General features: G+C 34.2%; 2 protein-coding genes across 2 annotated transcripts in view; both read right to left on the bottom strand.

Moving 5' to 3' along the window:
• The window catches only part of LOC129224147 (uncharacterized), a 36,995-nt gene extending 28,624 nt beyond the window's left edge, over nt 1-8,371 (bottom strand). Inside the window, exon 1 of the mRNA XM_054858562.1 lies at nt 8,155-8,371. The gene's annotated coding sequence lies outside the window, so the exon portion shown is untranslated. The remainder of the gene's footprint in view (nt 1-8,154) is intronic.
• A 13,969-nt stretch (nt 8,372-22,340) lies between these two features.
• Nucleotides 22,341-24,072, bottom strand: part of LOC129225121 (CCR4-NOT transcription complex subunit 1-like) — a gene marked incomplete in the record, with an annotated part of 91,796 nt that continues 90,064 nt past the window's right edge. Inside the window, 1 exon segment of the mRNA XM_054859682.1 lies at nt 22,341-22,687. Coding sequence (XP_054715657.1) covers nt 22,621-22,687 — 67 coding nt within the window.

The raw sequence follows: 24,072 nt of genomic DNA on the forward strand, positions 1-24,072 counted from the left end.
ATTTTTGGATCAATGTACTTTTTCAGGCTACAGAACGGAGAAGTTACGTTTAGTGAAGACTTCAAAGTGAAAAAAAAAAGAAAAAAAAATCTTTTTGAAATAAAACAATATCTTCCGATCGCGCAACGAACCTACATGTTTGAAAAAATGTAAACTTTAAGCCCTTTTTTCAGCTTTTTTTTTTCTTTTAGTTTAACGATCCTCATAAGTTCGGTATGAAATACTAATGGGAGAACGTTTGTTTATAAAACAAATGTGATATTCTAGTACTGGAGCCGGCCTGTAAATTGTCCACATGGCGCTTTAATCCCACGATACTCATATTTGTTTATGCCGCTTAGTACAGTGTATGCATCTAATACGCCCCATTAGCGAAATAAAGAATCGCAAAAATTTCACAGACGGTGCCATTCATGTTTACAGAACAATTCAAACCTGTCGATACTTACCTGACAATCTAAAACAAGTTGTTTACTAGGGTGGAACGAAAAAAATAAAGTTTTTATTTTCGAATTGTAATAGTGCAGAAAAGTTGCGATTGGTGAGGACTTACAAAACAAAACAAAAATTTTTAAAATCGGATAATATCTTCCGATCCCGCAACGAGCCTAAAAATTTGAAAAAAATGGAAAATTTCATGTGTTCTTAGAGATTTTTTAAAAATTTTGCTCCAACGTTTCTTTTTAATACTCTAAGACGGAAAAGTTACGATTGGTGAAGCCTTCAGAAATTTAAAAAAACATATTGAAATCAAATAATACCTTCTAATCCAGGAACAAGCATGAAAAGTAAAATAATTGAGAATTTCATCTTTTCTTAGTGATTAAAATGAAATTGTTCTTGTTTTTTCCCCCGGTGTTACAGGGAAAAGCCTTTAAAAAACCCTATATTAAACATAAACATTAATTTATTTCTTGACTTTTAAGGTATCTTTGAAACATGCAAAACTACTATTCTTTACAACAATGAAACATTTTCAAATAATAGAAAGTTATAAAATATTTACCAAATTTACAATCCAGTATACAAGTCTTATTGTTTTAAGTGTTAGTTGTTAAAACTAATTTATAATCAGATTTTTTGGAAAATTCGGGCACAATTGATCTGAATTTCAATGTTGCTCTTATGTAGCCATCTTTTGATTTAAATCCACACACTTTGAGTGAAGCCTCCGTCACTAGCTTCACACATCTTTCGACAGCTTGCGTATGGCAGGGGAATAGTTTTATATCCCAGTCGGGTATAGTGCCTGTTGCAATAAAATTTTCAATGTCTTTGTTAGGAACTTTTCGAAGAAAAGGTGGAGAAGATAGCTTTGTCGTGTTCCAATTAATAATCTCTGTGTAACCTTCTGCTTCGAAATTTAGAGATGGAATGACAAAGTTTCTAATGCTTTTGCCTTTAGAAACAGATTCGCTGGCTTTCAAGACGTTTTTAAATGCTTGTTCTCTTATGTGCCCCCTTTCATCAAACACCATTGCCATTAATAAGTTTTCGGGATGCGCAAAGAAAGAGTTTCTTTCAATGACAGGGTAAACAACTTGTTTTAGATTGTCAGGTAAGTATCGACAGGTTTGAATTGTTCTGTAAACATGAATGGCACCGCGTCTGTGAAATTTTTGCGGTTCTTTATTTCGCTAATGGGGCGTATTAGATGCATACACTGTACTAAGCGGCATAAACAAGTATGAGTATCGCGGGATTACAGGGCCTTGTGAACAATTTACAGGCAGGCTCCAGTACTAAAATATCACATTTGTTTTATAAACAAACGTTCTTCCATTAGTATTTCATACCGAACTTATGAGGATCGTTAAACTAAAAGAAAAAAAAAGCTGAAAAAAGGGCTTAAAGTTTATATTTTTTCAAACATGTAGGTTCGTTGCGCGATCGGAAGGTATTGTTTTATTTCAAAAAGATTTTTTTTTTTTTTTTTCACTTTGAAGTCTTCACTAAACGTAACTACTCCGTTCTGTAGCCTGAAAAAGTACATTGATCCAAAAATGTTAAAAATTCGGAAAAATCCGGAAATTCTCAACTTTTTCGATTTTTTAGGCTTGGTTCTGGATCAGAAGGTATTATTCGATTTCAATTTTTTTTTTTATTTCTGAAGGTTTCACCAATCGTAACTTTTCCATCTTAGAGCCTTAAAAAGAAACATAAAACAAAATTTTTGAAAAATCACTAAGAAAACACGAAATTTTCCATTTTTTCAAATATTCAGGCTCGTTGCGGGATCGGAAGATATTATCCGATTTTAAAAATCTTTGTTTCGTTTTGTAGGTCTTCACCAATCGCAACTTTTCCGCACTATTACGATTCGAAAATAAAAACTTTGATTTTTTCGTTCCACCCTAATGTATGTATCTTGTAACGGAATCTTGCAGCTTAAATTTCGCCCATTTCCTGCGATCGGATTCTTTTGAAATTTGGCACGCGACCTCAGACCCGATAACAATGCAACATTCTATAATCAAATTAATTAATCAGCTCTTTTAATTGTTAGTTTCCTCCAATTTTAATCAATATTTTGGCATAAGTCCAACAATGTGAAAAAGAAAAAATTAAAAAAAAAAACATTAAAAAATGCTTGCAAAAATTATTTAAAAATATCTACAAAAAAATTTAATTTTTCTGCATCAGACAAAATTTGTTCCAATGTTCCAAGGTAATTAGAACATGAAATATAATTGTTTTTAACTAATTTCATGCCAAAATTTAGGTGAGCCTTGAAATGGAAATTCATTTCTGATCAGACCATTGTTGAACAAAACTTTTATTCAAATGCATCTCAAATTTTCAAAGTAATATAAATATGATTTCCGCAAACCTACATCGATGACTCACAGTAGCTTCCCATCGGGGTGCCCCTTGTCTTAACTTTATAAACGAGATATTACCTCGCACTCGTTTTATAAACAACTAGTGATATCCGCACGGCTTTGCCCGTAATAGAAAAATCAAAAGGTCTTTTGGTTCGCCTGTATATTTACAAATAATGCATGGTGAATTTTCTCGCCAGTTGGCTTGTACCTATCTTACGGTTCCACGTTATGATAATTTCGTATCTCGCCAATTGGCTTGTGCCCATGTTACGGTTCCACGCTATGATAATTTCGTAATTTACTCGTCCATCTTATGATATTTTTTTTCTTAAAATTGGAATAGAAAAAGAACCACATAGAATTTTCGAAAAATCGCCTCGAGGTGCACACCCCATGCTACATACTAACTTTGTGCCAAGTTTCATGAAAATCGGCCGAACGGTTTAGGCGCTATGCGCGTCACAGACATCCTACAGACATCCAGACATCCTCCGGACAGAGAGACTTTCAGCTTTATTATTAGTAAAGACTAGCTGCGTTGCCCGGCTTTTCCCGGTCTATTTTGAAAACAAAAATTGTATCAAGTGACGTATTTTCAACAATCAGGCATAAATAAAAGAAAAAATAATCATCATGCAAAATTTCAACTCCAAACAATGACGACAGATGTTAAAATACTTTTAAAAAATTAAAATAAAATGAGAAAGATGGATTTAAAAAGCGTAACCATGGAAACACAAAATAAAATAAGTTTCAGAATTGAAAATGAGAAAGATTGAAATAATGGATTCAAAAAGCGTTACCGTGGAAACGCAAAATAAAATGGTTAAAAACTTGAATAGAGAACAGATTTTTGAACTTCATTTAATTCGCTTGTAACTTTTTTTCTAATGGAGATAGAGAATTAAACTTCCGACCATAGGTCGAGTTAGATCTGGAGTAAAAAAGGTAGCTCTTTTCAATGGTGTCAAAAAGAAAACTGTAGGACAATTCCTTCACTTTTTATTGATAAATTTAATGAAGAAAGGAGTGCCAAATTGTGAAAATTTCAGCGAAATCGACCGGGTAGTTCTCGAGTTTTGCGAGTTCAAACACACAGACGCTTTTTGGACACTTCATTTTATACTATGTAGAGATTTCGTCACCTGATAATTCTCCAACATAAGACTAAAAAACAGAAAAATAAAATAATAGTTTAAAAAACTAAAAAAAACGCACTTTCGTAGCAAAATGAACTAAAAAATTAAAAATAATCTTTGGATGATATTAGTTGACCAATCACTTAATTTTAATGTAATACAAAAAAGCGTGGGGGGCTTCTTATCAGTTGTCTTGAATTTCTTCCATTTGTTGTCCAAGCAAAAATGTAAATAGACAGCCCCCCGCGCTTTTTTGTATTACATTAAAATTATGTGATTGGTCAAGTACTATCATCCAAAGATTATTTTTCACTTTTTAGTTCATTTTGCTACGAAAGCGTGTTTTTTTAAACTATTATTTTATTTTTTTGAAAAGTAATTGCGAATATTTGCTCCTTTTTAATGAAATATTATTTTTTATTGACATTAATAAATATTTAATTTTCCAGTCAATACAATTAATAATTCAGTGTTGAATAAATTATGAAGTATTTTAATAATTTCTTATGTTCTTCAATATTAATTAGATACTTAATTACGAATTATGTTTTTGTTAATTAATTGGAGAGGCGTAGGTTTTCTCTGGATGCCCCTGCTGAATTTCATTCCCATTCCGGCTCTGTTCACACTTGATGGCAGAATGAGCAGTCTTTCTACCTTAGATATCCAGAGAGATAAGATAATTTATTATCTAATCTACCTTCAAAATGCGCACAGCTACGGGTTTTCTATCCTGCCTAGAACTTGGACGATTTTTTCTTTTTTACTATCGTCAATTTTATTATGAGTATTTGAAATTCAAACATGGGGCTTCACTAAAAATTAATTTTCTGAAGATTATCACTTGTGAAATAAATGATAAAAAACAAAATTGTAAATTAAAAAAAAATACAAAACACGTTTCACGGTTTACAAGAAATCTCTCTACCAATACAGAAAAATTCTTTAGCTTTTTCTGCCAAACAGTTAAGGAACAATATCATAATAAAATATCAATAATAGTAACATATATAATGCATATAATTGAATTTTCGCTAAGCCTGGAATTAATTTTAATCTTAAATTTCCTGCAGTTGAAAATACTTTTTCTGAATTCATGCAGGTCGGTGTTAATGTGAACAATGATCGAGAAACCTCCTGTAATTGCCCCAACGTCCTTCATCTTCAAATAATTCGGTTTCTTTTGTGTTATTTTTGGATAATCATAATAATCTTGTGTGCGTGTGTGTGTTTGTCTGCACATTTTCAATCTTTTTTTGAATTTGTAGTTAGCTGTAATTTTTCTTCAAGAGACGATACTTTTCCACTATAAACATCGGATTCAACGATTATCTCTTGTTCAGGATAAATTATTGTGTTTGCTTTTTATTAGCCCTTTGGTTTGAAATTTACGATGAACTTTACTAAATTTGAACAGCTGAAAAGTGTGTTTGAACGCGCTTATCTCAGGAACTACTGGTTCGAATAGAAAAATTATTTTTCTCTTGAATGGTTCATTTATTGAGCAAGACTATAGGCTATTTTTTTTAAACCAGATTAACTGAAATATTTGTAATTGCAAATTAAATGTTTAATTAGTTGTTTAGCTCCATGGATTCCTAATAGATGGCGAGGTAAGTTTAGTTCTATGAATCCTTAACAGATGGCGGGGTAAGTTAACTCATCGAGCGGGTGCTGGCCGACAGTGTCGATGACTGCGATGAACCATGCCGCGCGGCTCAGACGCGTGGTCGGCTACACTATTGTGGTACTGTTGCGGTCAGCGAACTGAATTTTGAATGCGGGGAGGGGGGGAGGGTTCCCCGATATTCAGTTGCATAATTTGATTTTGTAGGATTTTTCTATTGGGTTTTGTTTTTCTTTTTTCTTCAACATTTGTTTTTTTCCTTATAATTGAAGGTAGATATTTATCTAAGTTAATAATTTGATTTGTCGTAATATTGAACATTTGATTTGTCGTATTATACAATTGCGGTTGTTCTATATATATATATATATATATATATATATATATATATATATATATATATATATATATATATATATATATATATATATATATATATATATATTGAGTTTTTTTTTTGTACTACTCGACCAAAACCCGAGCAGCACCCGGTACCCAGCTAGTAGTTATAGAAATGTCTGAAACATGTTCCAGTTTATTATACCTTATCTATGCAAATTTTCGAGTCACTATATAATTTCTAACTATTATCTTGTCAAGTATAAAGCTACATAGTGAGACAGGACAACAAATCAATACTGGTGACAGTAAATTACCTTTTATTATAGTCACAAGAAAACGTTTATGTCAAAATTTAGGGCAGGTGAAGCAAATATTTTAAAAATATATGCAATAAAATGTTACTGAAAGTTAATGGTTGGAATAAATCATTCATAGGACAAAAACATTTGAATTTACACTTGAAATTAACTTTCAAAAGTAGGTGATCAGGGAAATGGAAAAAATAAAGTATGGCGCACATACGCGCACGAAAATGCGATTCATCTCACCATCTAGTTATGAAAATTTCATTTTCAGTCTTTCTGTTTCTTTCATTGATGATACTTTATTATTTCGCGCTTCTGAAGTCAAATTTTTACTTCAACAAATTGATTTTGTTACTGTATCATGGAAAAAGAACAGTGCATTTGAAGTAAAAGTAAAAGTAAATTGAAAAAACTTTTTATTATTTACAGCTAATACCAAAAATACCGACATTTTATCTCGGCAAATACTGGTATTACGAAATTGCAAAATAGCTCGAAATACCGACATTCGGTATACCGGTATTGCAATCGCTGCTCTTGAATCAAAGCTACAACTTTATTGAAAAACGCGTGTATTGAATTTCATAAGTCTCCTTCACGCAATATTTTTTGAAATGTGCAATATTGACCTTCAATTGCTCTTGCTAAATATTAAACGTTTCACTTCTGATAAATTATAGTTCAAGAACCATTAAAGTCATTTAGGCACGGTTAGTTTGAACTAGTGGGTTAACACATTTTCTAGTATTTGATCCGGTTGCAGAATTTTTTTCAGTAGCCCGTGACGGAGATTAAAAAACCGATCGCGAAGTGTCCGTACTTTCAAATTTCTCTTATTAATTGAACAAAACGTGTAATGGTTATTCGTAAAAGTTTCACCAGGTTTCATGTATTTTACTTTTATGAAAACATAGCACAAAACTCCATGCCTCTACATTATGGACTTTAAAAATTCTTTCTTTCACTAAGCATATAATACAGGGTGACTAGAAATAACTTATGTATTTACAAATTTTAAAAGTGGCTACCTATAGCCTAACACAGAGCTTTAAACGTGTAACTAAGTTTTAGTTATGAGCCGCAACTCCCTTACAGAGATTTTGTCCTATTCCTTGCCGAAGGATTTCTTTCGGGATGCCAAATTTGTGGTCAAATATGAGGTTCAGCCCACACCCTTGTCTTTAAGACATTCTTACATTGGTGAAATACATCGCCAGCTCAGTCATTTCCAGACGAGGACTGCAGTTTCGTGCTTATTAGCACTCATCAACCCGGCATAGGAAATTGTATTTACAATTTCGCATGTATTTCACGTATTTCTGCTTTAGCTCTGGCTATTTGGCGGTAATTTACTGAATATATTCTTGCATTGTTGTACGGCGTCAACGACCCCAATCTGTAATGGTTGGGGGTAGGATATGTCAGAGGTCCCCCCCTCTAAGAGCAAGCCCCCCCCCAAAAAGTGAAAAATACCCCCTAAAAAACCCCTAAAAATTTCAATGGCGCTGTCTGCGCCATGATCCCCCCCCCCCCCTAAGTGGGCACCCCTGGATATGTGCTGGTGGACAAACACCACTTGTTTTTGTTGATCAGGGACAAAATTAATCAAGAAACATATCGGCAACTCATTCTGGAAGATGTCATGAGAGGTCACAGTAATGCCGTGATTTCCCAAAAACTTCCTTATTCGGCAAATTTGTCTGGACAATTAGGCAAAATTATCATAACTCGCCAAAATTTGGAGTTTTTTTCAGCAAAATTATCATCATTTGGCGAAATTTGGAGTTCCGTTCAGCAAATTTATCATAATTCGGCAAAACTTGACGTTGTATTCGGCAAATTGAGAATTTCGGCCCTACCAAAAATTGGAGTTAGGGGTAAAACTCTATATAGAACATATATAAATTTCCACTTACCATGTCAATAAATAATTTCAGTAGAGAAGAAATACAATTTGGTAGTGAGAAGCTGATGAAAGCCAGGCAGGAATGCTTTTGTTTTTTGTGTGAGAAACAAAAAGCTTCTTCCAACTAGAGGTAATTATGAGAAGCAAGAACAACGATCCGCTGGGAGCAATGCATTCTGTTAGCAGACAAAAGCTTCAAATGGAGTTATTGCAGATAACGTTGCACCTTTAACGCGTAGAGATTGTAATGGGGAAATTGTTTCGCCTGCGTCCGGATTTTCAAGAATAGGTGAGTAGCGGTAGGAAGTAGCAGTTCAATTCCTTTACGCAACCAAATCAAAATAAAACTCATTGCGGCATAATTTTCAGCTATCTGTTTAATTTTCTTGTTCGATGATTTTATTAGCTGCGTCATAGGCGTATGGTGCATTGAAAAAGTGGGAGATAAAAACAGATGTGGATGGGGGGGGGGGACAGTCCCGGATCTATAAATTTTCGTCCCCATGCAACAAAATCTGTAGGGCTTTTCCCTAGAGACCAGCAGTGTATATTTGCAACGTTTATAAGTTTTAGTGTTAGTTTTAGCGGGGAGAGGGGGGGGGCAGGTTATCTGCATGACCGGCCCCCTAAAGCCATGTGTGTGTGTGTGTTTTGGAAAATTGGGCTATATGACTGCAATGAAACGCGTTATTGTTGATTACATGGCTTTCTCTTAAAAAATGCTTAGCACACAGCCTAAAAAAATCTGGACGAATGGTCATACGACATTCTAGTTTTTATTTCTTTTTTAATGAAATAATATCAAGAGAATATAAAACACACAGTTATTAAGTCGATTTTTCCTTCTTTGAATGCGTAAGTCGTCAAACACTATCGGTATTTAATTGAACGTACATCGTTGGCTTAAAAAATTGGAGGGGCAAGGCCCCTTTACTTTAGAAAGTGATGGGGCAGTTCGCCCGTACGAGCCGCATAAGAGCTGCGATGCCCGAAGTTGCAGGGTCTACCATGAAAGTAAAAGTTCAGTCAAGTGACACATGTTTAACAATCAGGCTTAAATAAAAGGGGGAAAAAAGTAAAATTTCTCATCAACGTGTATAAAGGAGCAATTTCATGACTCCAAATTTAAATTCAGACCTCTCCGGATTTTTTAAAAAATTCCAAGCATTTAGTCATCGTTATCGATAGGCGTTAACCTTCCGTTTCTCGGATCAGGGTTCATACAATTTTGGTTAAAAAAAATTCCCTGACTTTTCTAGGTTTTCCTAGGTTGTTTTTAAAAAAATTCTAGGTTACTCGTTTCACCCAAAATTAAGTTTAAATTACAATATTTTCAAAATAATTAAAATTGTTTAAAGTAGCAATGGAAAAGAACTGAATCTTTTCCCCTTAGATTAAAAGAAAAAAAACCATTGGAATTTTTTTCTTTCTTTGCTAAAAATTTAAGTGTGTTTTTTTTTTTTTTTTTACATTTTGTTGAAAATTGATTTCATTTGCTTACTACTTGTTGAAAACTAAGTACTTTCAACTTAAGATAAATAAATACCTTTGTGCTGAACAGTAAATTAAAAAAAAACAACGTTAAGAAAGCACAAATTTGCCAATTACAGCGGACACGTGTTTCGGCGTACAGGGAACGCCTTTTTCATTGCAAATGTCTTTTTATCCATAAGCTCATTACTTTTTGTATTGAAAAAAGCGTTCCCTGTAACGCCGAAACACGTGTCTGCTGTAATTGGCAAATTTGCTTTTTTTAACGTTGTTTTTCTTACTTTACTTTCAACTTATTTTAGGGTTTCTTCGATGCCACGTGTCGTGCGTAATATTGGAGTTTTGCTGTAATTGGGCATCAATCTTTTAGCATCCGCTTTTGGTTTACAATACTTCTTTTATTTTCTTATTAATAAATAACACAAAACATATTGAGCAAAATACAAAGCTATTTTTCAGTATAAGTATGATTAACTTGTTGCATCGATCGGCATACCATATTATGCATAATAATGAAAATCAATATCCGCCGATCATAGGCCGATGCTAATAATGATCATCAGTTTGTTTTTCTTTCACGTTAAACGGCGCTTACATTAAAATTACTCTTTTCTAGAAAATTATTAATTTTAAAAATTCAGAATTTATTACACATTTTAGATTACTTTCAACAGTTTGCATTGAGATAAACATCCAATTCTCTTTTTGGAAATATACATCTATTTCCATTCAGTAAATGACCAAATATGGCAACCTAATGATAAATTTAAGATAATAAGTAGATTTCTGTATTTGTAGCATAAGAGTAGTTATAAATAGTTGATAATCCTTTAAAAACAACAATTAAGAAAAATAGACAGTTTTTAGCACATAAGCATCTAAAACCATTAGAATAAAAAAAATGTTTTTAAGATAAAATTTTGTAATTTTCCAGAAAATAATTAAATTATCCTCCAAAAAAAAAAAAAAAAATTGTTTCAATAGTTTGCATTGCAATAAACATCCACTACCATTTTCAGCAGCCTAGACACTTAAAGTATTGTGAACTTCCATCTTGGGAATGACCAAATATGGCGGCTGCGCCAAAAATTAGGAAATATTTTTTTTTTAATTTGTAGCATAAAAACAATTTGAAAATAATAAATCTTTATGAAACTACAATTCAGTTGCAAAGTTTTTAGCACACATTTGCGTCCAAGGCAATGAAGATAAGATTTAAGTTTTAAGAATAAAATTTTTCATTTCTCAAGAAAATTTCATATTCAAATACTAGAAAAAAAATGAATTTGAATTTTATTTGAATTTTGACATCTTGAATTCAAATTATGTTTTTCGCAATCACGAGTGTGTTTATGTAGGCGTGTGTGTGTGTCTGTGTGCAGGCATGATTGAGTGGGTATGTGTGGGTGCGTATGTGCGTGTGTAGGTGTATGTATGTGTTTGTGTGTGTGCTGGCATGATTGTGTGGGTGCGTATGTGTGTATGTGTGTGTAGGATATAGACGCAACCTGTAGACGGTTTTCGCTATAGGAGCAGCATCAGGAGGGGCCGATCGACGGTGGTGCTGTAGAAGGAGGCGAGGGGAAAATAAAATCAAAGGAACGCCATTCAAAGGCCAAATGAAAACAATAAGCAGTGTGATTGCTCAAAACAATGCAGCACATTTTCCGTTACTTTCATTAGTTTTCAGTTAAAGAAAACATCGAATTCTGCTTTGTTTTTGGAAACTTAGGCTTTTAAGCATCATGTCTACTTCCATCTTGTGAATGACTAAAGTGGCGACTACGTCACGTTGCTGAAAAAGGTTTCGATCAAAAAACGATTTCTCCGATCAACCCTCCAATATTTAGGCTTGTGCTTCCGAAGCAGTAAATTGTCTTCTGGGGCCGTGGTAGCCTGATCGGTAGGGCATTGGACTCGGGGCCGGAGGGGCTCGGGTTCGATCCCCGCTGGTCGAAGACCCACCGTCGTCATTAAAGGGGACTGGGCGACGTTAAATATGCTCGTGGTCTCAATGTCCTCCAAGTGAAACGATACCTCTGGGGGTGCTAGTACCAGGTAGCTATTAGCTCTTGGTCTAGTTCTAAATTCTCATTAACTGTTCGATCCGGTGATGGTGCTGCCATCTATCGGTATATAAAATAATGGAGGCAAAGCACTAGTATGCAGACCTCGACATAAATACAGTTGTAGTCAGTTGTGACTCTTGAATAGAATAGAATAATAGAAATTGTCTTCTCCATTGTTGAGTTGGTACATAATTCCTGTTCACCTGAGGAATTTTTTTCTTGGAAACTAGTGAGTGGGCAAAAATGGCGACTGCAGAAGGGTTTTTTTTTTTTTTTTTTTTTTTTTTTGCGTCACCACTTTTTTTATTGCCAGCGTCATTTTACCTAAAAATTTCAATTTTTTTTTTTTTTTTTTTTTTTTTTTTTTTTTTTTGAGGAAACATCAACAACTAGTATGTTGTGGCCATCACGAAACTTTCTTCTATATTTTTCTTTTTTTTTTCTGATCCCTCCCCATGCTTGACGAGGAAGCAATATTCCCAACAAAAACAAAATTACACATGAAAAAACTTGACGACTATCCCAATGTCTGCATTATTGCAAAAGCAAAGCAAAGAGCGAAAATTGAAAGTTATTTTAAAAGCCTTGCTTGAATTAATTACAAATATTTTATTTGTTAACAAACATAAGATGGCAACAGTTAAAAATTTTAAATCATTGAAATAATATTTCCGAAGGGCCGTGGTAGCCTGATCGGTAAGGCATTGGACTCGGGGCCGGAGGGCCTCGGGTTCGATCCTTGCTGGTCGAAGACCCACCGTCGTCATTAAAGGGGACTGGGCGACGTTAAATATGCTCGTGGTCTCAATGTCCTCCAAGTGAAACGATACCTCTGGGGGTGCTAGTACCAGGTAGCTATTTGCTCTTGGACTAGTTCTAAATTCTCATTAACTGCTCGATCCGGTGATGGTGCTGCCATCTATCGGTATATAAAAACAATGGAGGCAAGGCACTTAGTATGCAGTCCTCGACATAAAATGCAGTTGAAGTCAGTTGTGACTCTTGAATAGAATAGAATAGAATATTTCCGATCATTTCCATACAATTAAAATCACGAGAAATAAGCAGACGATAATCTATTACGATTTATCTTTCTTATTGTTGCACTAATAAAGCTATTTTTATTCGCTAAAAAATAATGATAATAAAAATAAATCAGCACCTCTTGGCGCGATTGGCGCCAAAATTGAACCAAAGCCTGTTTACATATGGATTCACATATATTCCAAATTTCAACCAGAACGTAGCATTACTTTTTGAGATAGGGCACTCACAATGGAAAAAAAGAACGGGCGATTGCGCTACCCCCTTTTTAGCTGTTGACACCAAAATAAAATCAGCTTTTATACCCCCTAAGGGCTACTTGCCAATAAATTTTTCTTTCATTCCGTTCATTATTTCTTGAGATCCAGCAGTCACAATTGACGACAAAAAACGTTCTATAGCTCAACCCCCGTTTGAGTTATTGACACCATAATTGAATCAGCACCTGTTTCTGTTACTGGCAACATATGGACCAAATTTTGTTTGATTCCGCCAGTTACTTCCTGAGGAATTGCAATCACGCGTAACTCAAGAAACGTCCCATTGCTCCACCCCCTTGGAGGAATTCGCGCCAAAAACCAATGGGCACAAGTTCACATAGGGGCACATACAGTGGCGGATACAGCCGGCGGGCAACCGGGCATTTGCCCGGTGGGCCGATCAACTAGCAGCAAAGTCTTTCGGGCCTGTCAACTAACAGCAAAATGTAAATTTTAAGTGCTTGTGTTTAGAATAAGGCAAATTCGCAAAACATAGTCTCAGCTCCTCTTTACGCATGGGCTAAAGCTTGCGGGTGAAGGGAGGCAGGGCCATCACCAAGAGGGGGGAGGGGGAATTTCTGAAATTGGGCTGCCCAGAGCCTGATTACCACACAGGTTGACTAGGATTAGGCCGGGAGCCCCATGTTCCTAAGGGGCCGAAAATATTTTAAGGAATTTAAGCATAGCATTGCAACGATATGAAAAATACATTTATTAAAAAAAAATTAACTTATTAATTGGAAAAAAAACTTTTTTAAAGGTGAATTTTTAATCATTCTGCCAGTAACGAATTTAGTTGGTCACGATTATGAGGGGGGCCAAAGGGGATTCATAAATGCACATAAGTGATTTATGCATAGTTTTGTGATTAGACAAAGAGGCCTCCAAAAGTACATTCGTGCTTTAAAAATGTAAATCAAACACTGCATAGTCTTCAGGGGACCTCCAAATTAATATGGGCCTAGGGCCTTACTTTTAGTTAGTCGGGCCTTCGGGCTGTCAATGTATTTTTAGTGGTGTCGTAAAAAATAAATAAATTAATTTAAAAAAAAGAAAGTGAAACCTTAGCGGTCGTAAAAAGTTAAAATACTTTTGGTCTCTTTGACGCTTTTATTTATAAATGACAATTCACAATTGCTATAAAATGCAATTCACAACAAGGACCGTTGTAAGGTCATGTCAGCTTAGTGTGAGAATAGGGGCCCGGCTCGGAATTGAGCTTGTTCAGAGAGTAAAATATCCTAATGGTGAAAGGTGTAGAAGGGGGGGGGGGGGGGGGGGCTGCGAAAAAATTGACATGCGTCATTTTTTTTCCCGGATCCGCTTTTGTTCTCGGCGACCCTGTTTATAACAATTGGAATAAAAGTGACAAAATATTTTTTTCCGTAAAATTATTTTAAAAAATGCAATTTTAAAATACCATTGAGAAGCATGAAAGACTCTACATTATTAAGATTATCAAATCAAAGGCTAAAGGCCGCCGAAATGTGAATTTCAAACATTTTTTGACGAAACATGAAGTATTCTGTACGCTGCACAAACTCACGGTTTCGGGTCCCTCAGTTTAAAAAGAAAATAAGTTAATAAAAACCAATGTCGAAAGAATGTCGGTGGTCCTCAGAGCCTCCCACCCTTAATATCATCGAAGATAGCGTAAAATTTAAATTTTTCATAACTTCAATTTTGAATAACTTCATAAGAGAACAGCCGAATCCACTCCCACCATAACATGGAATCCAGTTTCGAGAATTTGCTGGAGGAAAGTACTCGAACCTCTCCCATTTTTTTTAAACATTCCCAAAGATGGTCTAAACTGTTTTTAAACTAACAGTATCAAATATTTTCTGAGAAATTGCCTCGTCCTCTCCTCTCTCTCGGCATCATCAATGAAGAACGTTTGAAATCTCGTTTTTAGTGCTTCGATTTCGAAATTTTTTCGGGGTGAGCCTCCTGAAACCTCCTTTTCCTAACATCAATGAAGGTCAGCAAAAAATTCGTTTTTGGAACTTAACTTTCGAGTAACTGCCGGTGCCCTAGTCTTTACCAAAAAAAAAGCACTTTTAAGACTTCAATTTGAAAATTTTCTGATGGATGGCCTCGGAATCTATCTCGACTTAAAATTACCGAAGATCTTCTAAAATTGCGTTTTCAGAGCTAATATTTTTTTAAAAATTTCAGAGGACAGCCCCCGGAACCGCTCTTCATACCATATACTCGAAGATAATTTATAATTGTTTTGGTATTTCCACTTCCTAAAAATTGCAGCAGGAGAAACCCTGAACCTACGCTCCCCTAACATCACCAAATATTGTCTAAAATTGAGTTTTTAAGGCGACAATTTCAAAAACTTTCTGGGGGAGAGACCCCCGGACCCCCCTGTTTCAGACTGAATGTTAATCTTTCCATTAAGTTTATTGCTAATACTTGAATGACTCCCAGAAAGCTAAGTCCAGTCTCTGTCTCTTTGTATTGATACATAGGTTTGAAAAAAAAATTAAGGGCCTTCCAAACTCGTACCCGACCCCTCTCACTGGGTTTTTGACCTCGCTTCGAGTCTGGGGGTCGTCAAGGTATGGCAGTATAAAAAAGGGAATGTTTATGACAGGGCACAGTAATGTATGTTTGTGTCGAGGGACTGATCACGTTCTAAGACGGCCCTAGTCTTTCACCCATGAACATCGCTAGATCAGTTTCATAAAACAGGGCAATTAAGTTACTTGTTATGACTGCAGAAACGGACATACTAGCCAAGCAGTGTTATCATTACGGAAACATTCAATCAAGTTCCGGGCATTATAAAAATACTTAAACGGACAATTACAATCACAAATTTTCCCCAAAATTAGGTTTAGCAAATACTGTATCAATTTTTTCACAATTAAAGCGCAGAAGTGTTCCTATCTGTTAAATTTTGTTTAAATAAAACATATATAGTTGTTAAGAATAATTTCCTCTCATATTGAAGTGATATCCCAATCGTTAGGTAAAATTTAATATCTATAAGAACTATAGGGCCGCTACATCTCCTAATGCCAGGGCCGATTTTTTCAACCAATCCGCCCCTGGGCACATATGTGTACCAAGTTTCGTTCGATTTCATGCGGTAGTTTTTGCTGTAGAGCGGCCACAAAAAACTGGTCACACACAGACGTGACACACATACACACACACATACACACACACACATACATACACACAGACAGACAGACATTTTCCAAAAATAGTCGAAATGGACTCAGCACACCTCAAAACGTTCGAATCCGTCAAAATTCGAAATTCGAAAATTTGCACGAATCCAATACTTTCTTCTATATATTAGATATAGAAGAAAGTAAAAACGAAGATTAGATCTCATGGTACAAAATTCGCTGGTAAAAAATTGAAAGAAAAATTTTTTGGGGGGCAAAGTTGGAAAACCCCTGACTTTTCCCTGACATTTTTAACTAAGTCATTTTCCCTGACAATTCCAGGTTTTCCCGGAGCCTACGAACACTGGATTTTCTGACTAAAAACTCCTTGGATAATTCATGAGCAATAAAGAACCTTTGTACCAAATCCGGCAAAGACCGGAATTAAACTGTTGATTTGTGTAAGGAACAAAAAGTCTACAATTTTTAAATATTTTCTTGATAGCGAAAGTTATGAAAATTAACAGCTTGTATAAAAATTTCAGTTTATTCCAGGGGTGCAAGTGGACTCGAGTAAAATTTTCTGAAGACTGTGTGAAATTTTCGGAAATTGTGAGGAAGCTTGACCCCCACCCCCACCCCACCGTAAAAACTCTTCAAATATGCGTACAAAAAAAAATATTAAAATCATTTTTTAAAAAACGTTTCAAAAGTTTTAACAATATTTCGGTTTTAAAATATGTTGCTAACTTAAAATTTTCGGATCACAAACACCCCTGATTTATTCTTAAAATTCATCTGCTCTACTTTCAACGTGATCATCCTCATCTTTTTCATATTCATCATATGACACACTCGTTTTCCGGTATGCGAGGGCAACAAGGTTTGACAGGTGTTTCTGATGATGCTCGTGAGAATATTCGTTTTATAAACTGCAGAAGTTGGGAATGAAACTTCAAAAATCTTGCGGATCTCTCAAATCTCGCTAAACATTATGCGGGATACGAGACAGGGATTGAAAACTCTAGATACAGTATGAACTATGTATAATATACTACAAAATTTTGTGCAATCAGATGACGATGGAAATTGTTGAATGCGCTCTTCAAGGTCTTGTTACGAGTTTCTTTAAATTCCGAGTTCGAAGATCCTCTGAATTTGAGCCTTGGAAGCTGAAAATTTGCATAGGTTAGTTTCAAAGGCATGTATGCACTTCTCTAAAACGTCCTCCTAATCGGAGATGGTTGGATGGGGACCACCAGGTCACGTGACCTTTGACATGGAATGAATCTATGACGTTTATTTTTTGCAGCAATTTCACGCACCTTTGTTAACTGTTTGCTGTTCCATTCACAGAGCACAATATATAATTCGCTTCTTGTTAATTCTAACAAGGAAACGCGGTTAAGAGATGCGCCAAAGTACATCATTTGTGACGTCATAAAGACCACGCCTTATTTTCAAAATCGGATATTTTAAAAAATTAATTAAAAATTAAGCATAGGGAACAAATAAGTTTTTCCTCGCTCCATGTTTTTTTTTTTTTTTTTTTGCTTATTCTATCAATTTTAGTGACTAAAAGTACTATTTTTGACTGAAGGAAACAACCCCATTGCATGGAAATTAGAGCTTGTTTTTAAAAAATATCAACGCAAAAAGGCTACAAAAATTAAAATGTAAAATTTTGACATTAATCAGGGGTAGAAGACCGACTTGTCACATACAGGACATTTTCCACAAAAAATATAGGACAAATATATTAAATGAATTATTTTGCAATGAAAATAGAAATAATACATATCATATATTATTCAGTTATTCTTATCAATGATTTTGTTTTAAAAAAACCTCAAACAAAATACCTTACATCTATAATGACTTTCCTGTAGTTGAAAGAATAATTTTTGAAAAAAGTGTACTTTATAGACTAAATAACTAAACAAAATTTGAACAAAGATAATTTTTATTTTTTCTTCCTCACTCATGACCCAAGTACTAATTCCACTGCTCTTAGATTTTATATCTAAACTGAATCCTTTACCACTTGTATTAAGAACAAACAGAGCTTCAGAAGGATCCTTCTGACGTTTTTCAGAGTTTTCTTTATGCTTGAATGTTTTAGCATGCTGCCTCAATTGCGAAAATCCACTATTGCTTATGGGCACTGAACAGTTGCAGAAATGGCAAAAAGCGGTAAAGTCATCTTTTCCTTTAGTGCACCATGCACCAAAATTTGTAGAATTAATGTCCACAAAAAGAAAATTAGAGCATTTCGATCAGAAAATGCACTAAACGCAAAACTATACCAACGAAAACAAAAACCATGATGGAAAACAAAACAAATGGCTGTTGCCCCCCCTCCCCCCAATGCAAAATTCTAAAACAAACTTCAGCATTAGTTCTCGAAACTCCACCCACTATAGAATGACGTCACATTGCTGTAGCCAATGAGAGAAGATGCTTGTTGCAGAATTTAGTCAGTTGAATTTTTTAATTTGAAATTCGTTTGGGCACGTACTTTCAGCAAAAAATCCGATGTCAGAAAGTTTATTTACCGTTCTTTTTAAAAGATATATATGGTATAAAATTAGAGACGTACCGAGTAGCACTTTGGCCGAGTAGCCGAGTACCGAGTACTCGGCCTTTCACTACTCGGCCGAGTTACCAAGTACCAATTATGTTTTAAGAAGAACCACCGACACACATGTGATGAATTTTGAACTCTTTGGAATAGTAGTATAGACCTCCTTGCCCATATAATAGTTTTTAAAACTAAATTCCTGCTGAAATTTAATTACGCATTATATATACAATTTTGTTTGTGTCAAAAATTTTACAAAAAAATAATTTTTAAAATTAAAAATAAATAAATAAAAAGTATGATTAATCAAGTTGGAATTAAAACAAATTACAGTAAAATCCCTCTAATGCGGACACTAACAGGACAAATTTTTTTGTCTGAAATATAGAGGTGTCCGCAGGACAGGGGTTTAATAATCTTATTTGCATTGGAACTGGGGAATTAAAAATTGTCCGCCTTTGAGGGGTGTCCGTTAGGAGGGGTTTCACTGTATACCAATCAATTATAGTTCTAGTCCGCCAAACATAAATAATTTTTAAAGCAGATAAAACAAATGTGCAGGAACACTCCAGACACGTGTTTCTGCCCCCCCCCCCCCACCCCCGTTACAAGGAACGTCTTTTTCAGTGCATAACATGTGAGCTAAAGAATGTAAAGACATTCAACAAAAAAATTCGACTTTTATCGGATGCCTTTAAATCTACGAGCCCCCATTTTGTGCATTGAAAAAGGAATTCCTTGAAATGCCAAAACACGTGTCTGCAGAGTTCCTGCATTGTGCTTTTAACGTTGTTTTATTTCCTTTTATTTTTTAAGCAAAGGTATTTTTATATTTTTATTACTAATTTCTATTTGTAGCAAAAATCCATTTTTAATATAAAAATTCCATATTTTCTATACTTACCTTTTTGCGTAATTTTTTAATAAATAAGTTTCATTAACTTTGGGGACATTAAAATAAAGATTTATTCCATTGAAGCATTACAAACTTCATTATTCTCAAAATTTAAATTTGACTTATAAATTTTAATTGTAAATGATTGCAGAATATAATGCTTGCTCTTTTTTTTTTTTATAAATTTTAGTATCTCTTGGACAATATTCAATTTTTTGCAACTACTCGGTATTGGCCGAGTATCTGATCAGAATTTGGCAGAGTACCGAGTACTCGGCAAATTGGCCGAGTACCGAGTAGTTACCGAGTACTCGGTAAGTCTCTATATAAAATGGGAATATAGGAAATATAAGACATTTTTGAAAAATATAGGACGATTTTGATGCTTTTTTTTTTTGAAAATATAGGACATATAGGACTACTTCGACCCCTGCATTAATTCATCAAAAAAACAACAGTTCACAGAAATAGTAGCAGCGGAAACAAACTTTTAGCAAAAATCGCGATCGCAAAAGCTAACCCTTTACAAAAATGACGATCGCAAAAAAAATCCGTACAAAAATATAAACATCCCACGCTTCTGATCATGAATGTGTTTATTACATTTAATTTTTCTACTTTTCAAAACGCTTATTTGCAAAAAAAAAAAAAAAAAACCATGGGACAAAATGTTTCAGATTTCCTTTTCTTTTCTTCAGAAAGCAGGGGTAAATAATTTTTAGTCTTTTTTCATCAAAATAGTCGCCGTTTATTACAATTGAATGCAAAATTGTCGTTTTTTCCCATATTTTGGCTAAAATAGTCACTGTTTCTTCAAACAAGTTGCTTTAGTCGCCAGTGGTAGCCTTGTAAAAAGGTTGGGATTTACTATTTAAGAGTTTCCAAATCCATGCCTTCATGGGATTTAATTTTTTTTCTAAGTTCAATTGGCTTCATCGAACGTTCTTTAATCTATAAATTTACTTATTTTATAATGAAAAAGGGGTTCCTTGCAACTCCGAAGCATCTGCAGTCTGAGATTTTTTAGCGCCTCTATAAAGGCAATTTCATGCATTGAAAAACAAAAATACGCCACAAACATTCAGTCAAGCAAATTTTCACGCTTCGGATTTTTAATTCAAACTGGGGTACATTTTTTTAAAAAAATGATGCCTTTGAATGTTTTGTTTTTTTAAGAGCAAAATTTCAGTTATTTCAAATACTAAGATCAAAGTAACATCTTTTCTTCCCTTACCATTTTCTATTTTATTTTTAGAATTTTTCACAGAATTAGTTAATAATATGGTCCTCTCTTCACTGTTTTCACATATTTCAATCTTCCAAACTGAATTTTAAACCTAAAAAGAAAACGAGCTGATGTGTGCATCACATGACTTCCTTTTATGCCAGTTTAATGATAATAGTAGTGCCTTGAAGTAAGCAAAAAAACACTAAATATTTTTACCCCAAATTTGTGCTAACTGAAGCAAATAAACGTTTTATACAGATTAATTTTCCCAATATTGGACATTAATGTAGATCAACGGTTAACTCTCTAAATATCGCCAATAGTGGTCAAAATAAATCCAAATTACAAAAAAAAAAAAAAAAAAAAAAAAAAAAAAAGCCAAATTTGTCGCCAAGTTGGCAAACTAAAAGCTTGGCGATATATCGCCAACTGTTTGCCAAATTATAACACCACTTGAGTTTGCACTGATATTAACAATGACTTCCCCCCAAAAAGGTGTAAAAGATCCTCTTTGAAACATCCGAGTGCAAGCAAAAAGGGAGGTGCACAACTAGATCCCACTAGGAGTCTAAGTAACAAATTTCAACTTTCCAGAACATACCGTTTTTGAGTTATGCGAGATACATACGCACTGTAGCCATGGGGGGGGGGGAGATAGGGGGTTAGAATCCCCCCCCCATGAGTCCCAAAAAATCATTTTTCTGTCGAACCTGAAGGGTTCTGTTTATGAGCTAAAAAAATTTTATTTAATATAATTGCTTTTATGACGGTAAAAAGCTTATGTCTTCCTGTTTTTAGCAACATTTTTTCTCTTGGAGACGGGGCAGTATTGATCAAGGTATTTTCAAAGAAATTCATTTGAAAAAGAGTATGTATATATACATATGTGTGTGTGTATAAACTCAAGGGCATGGCTTTACTTTAAACTTCAGAAAAAATCCCCCCCCCCCAAGGATTTTTTCTCGCTACGCCACTGTATGCACATACATACAGATGTCACGAGAAAATTTGTTGTAATCGATTCCGGGATCGTCAAAATGGATATTTCAGGTGTCTATATGTTCTTAGGCATACATCGACGTGTGGTCGGGTTGAAAAATAAACTCAACATTCATTCGAGGGTGAACAAAATGGAAATTAAGGCCTATTTTTGGGTGAAATTTTTTCGCGAACACAATACTTCCTTTACTTTCTAAAAGGAAGTAAAAAACTGGCAATATCCCTGACTTGACTTAAAGATTTTGTCTTCATTTCTTTTAACGGTTTCAGTTTACTTAGACTTACAAATAGGCTGATATGAATTCAGAAATAATTGAAAATTCTGTTTAACTTGAGTATTTCTAGTTTAAATACACTTCAAGTTTATCAGTTAGATCCAATTCTTTTAAATGTTTTGTAAAATCATATTTCTGGTTTACTTATGTATACCTAGTGATGAGCATGAACATTTCTAGGGTCGAAAACGATAACAAAAACTAATTTATTGAACAATGAACACTTTTACGAGAAAATTAATTTATTTATTGCAAAAATCATCTCCAAAAATTATACATCAACTACAAAAACACAGATAAAACAAAATCTATGATTTAATGTACATGGTCCCAGCTGCCAGGTTAAAATGCGATGCCCATCACAATAGTTTGTTTGGCAGGCAGGGAAAACTGGAACTTTTATGAATACGAAAGAACTGTGGCAATGAACAACAGGAGCTTTGATGCTTTACAGTCCATGATAGGCAGTATAATCACAGTTTTTCATCAATATATACAAGTATTTCTCATGAGTTTGTTTGTTCAGATGAAGGTTTTGGATGCATACATGATCTAGCAACAGATTCAAAGAGCCTGAAAAAGTAAAACAAGTATAAGCATGATGCTATAAACTACAGTTGCTAATTTCATTCACATTTAAAAATTGTTGATTTTATTTTTGCACATAAGGGAAAAGGGGAGTATTAAATCCTCTATCATCTGCTGTCAACAATGAGGAGACTTCACTTGTATGTTCAGAAGCAGTTCCATAGTTTCGTTGTGATGAAAAGAAGAACTTACCACTCAAGCCTGCTCATAAATCTTTTTAGAAATGGCACACATCACAATGCATTGTATGGCATATATTATTATTTTAGCCCGACACAAAGATAACTGAAATTGCATGAGAAGCTATAATAATATTACTCAAACCTGTTTTTGTGCGTTCTACTTTTGTACGACTTAGCAATAATTCTTGTTGTGAAAACTTTTTAGGGCTACTCGTGAAGTTTTGAACGATTTTTTTTATGCAGTCCCTATTTACCACACAAAAACAGGCTTGAGTGTACATAAATCTAGATTTACAATATTTTTTAGTTGTTAAATAATTTATAAAAATAATTCATTATAAAATTCATCAGCAATTTTTTGCATTAGAGTAACATTTACTCAAATCATAAATTAGGGAACAAACCTACTCTTAATGTTCCAGGACAAGTAACCAGGAGCAGTTCCAGGACCAAAGTAAAATAAAGACCTATCTTGAAACATTCACATATAATTTGTTTTTCTCCCTCTTCCAAGAAAAAGATAAAAACTAATGAATTGTATCAATAACATGGCCAATGAAGCATTAAGCTGTAATTAATAAACAATTTCTGGGAGTAATTTTCAATGAAAAAAAAAGAAAAAGAAAACAGAAGAAAAATTGAACATTTATTAATGAGTAAAATAAAAAATGCACCTTCCTACATCATAAATCATATTAAAAATTGCTTTTTTATAGCAAATGTTCTTCAAATTTGGCGAGTGTTTTGAAAGTCGCTTTGAAGTGTAGTTAATTCTTCAGTTAATTACTTCCTGCAATTCTAATTTTTAAGTAAAGAAAAGCAAAAAAAAAAGTGTTTTGCATTTAACATGCACACACATAAAAATTTCCCATCAACTGAAATATATTCCATTCTATTAATTATAATTTAAATTGCGAATTATAGTGCAGAAATATCCTTGTCACACTTTTATAATTAATCTAGATTCTGTATTTTATGAAAAAACTTGATGAAAAATTCTCACTAAAAAATGGCATTTTCTTGTTGGCTTGAATAAATAACTCTTTTCTTCTTTCTGCAGAGAGGGTTTACCAAGTCCACCAACAAAGTTACCATTAACGCAACTAGAGGAATCTCAATCACTCAAAGTAATGGCATGAAAAATTCCTCTAAGCATCAACATCTAGCAATATATGCAGCATTCGGCAG

This window comes from Uloborus diversus, chromosome 6, assembly GCF_026930045.1.
Source record: "Uloborus diversus isolate 005 chromosome 6, Udiv.v.3.1, whole genome shotgun sequence".
Taxonomy (NCBI): domain Eukaryota; kingdom Metazoa; phylum Arthropoda; class Arachnida; order Araneae; family Uloboridae; genus Uloborus; species Uloborus diversus.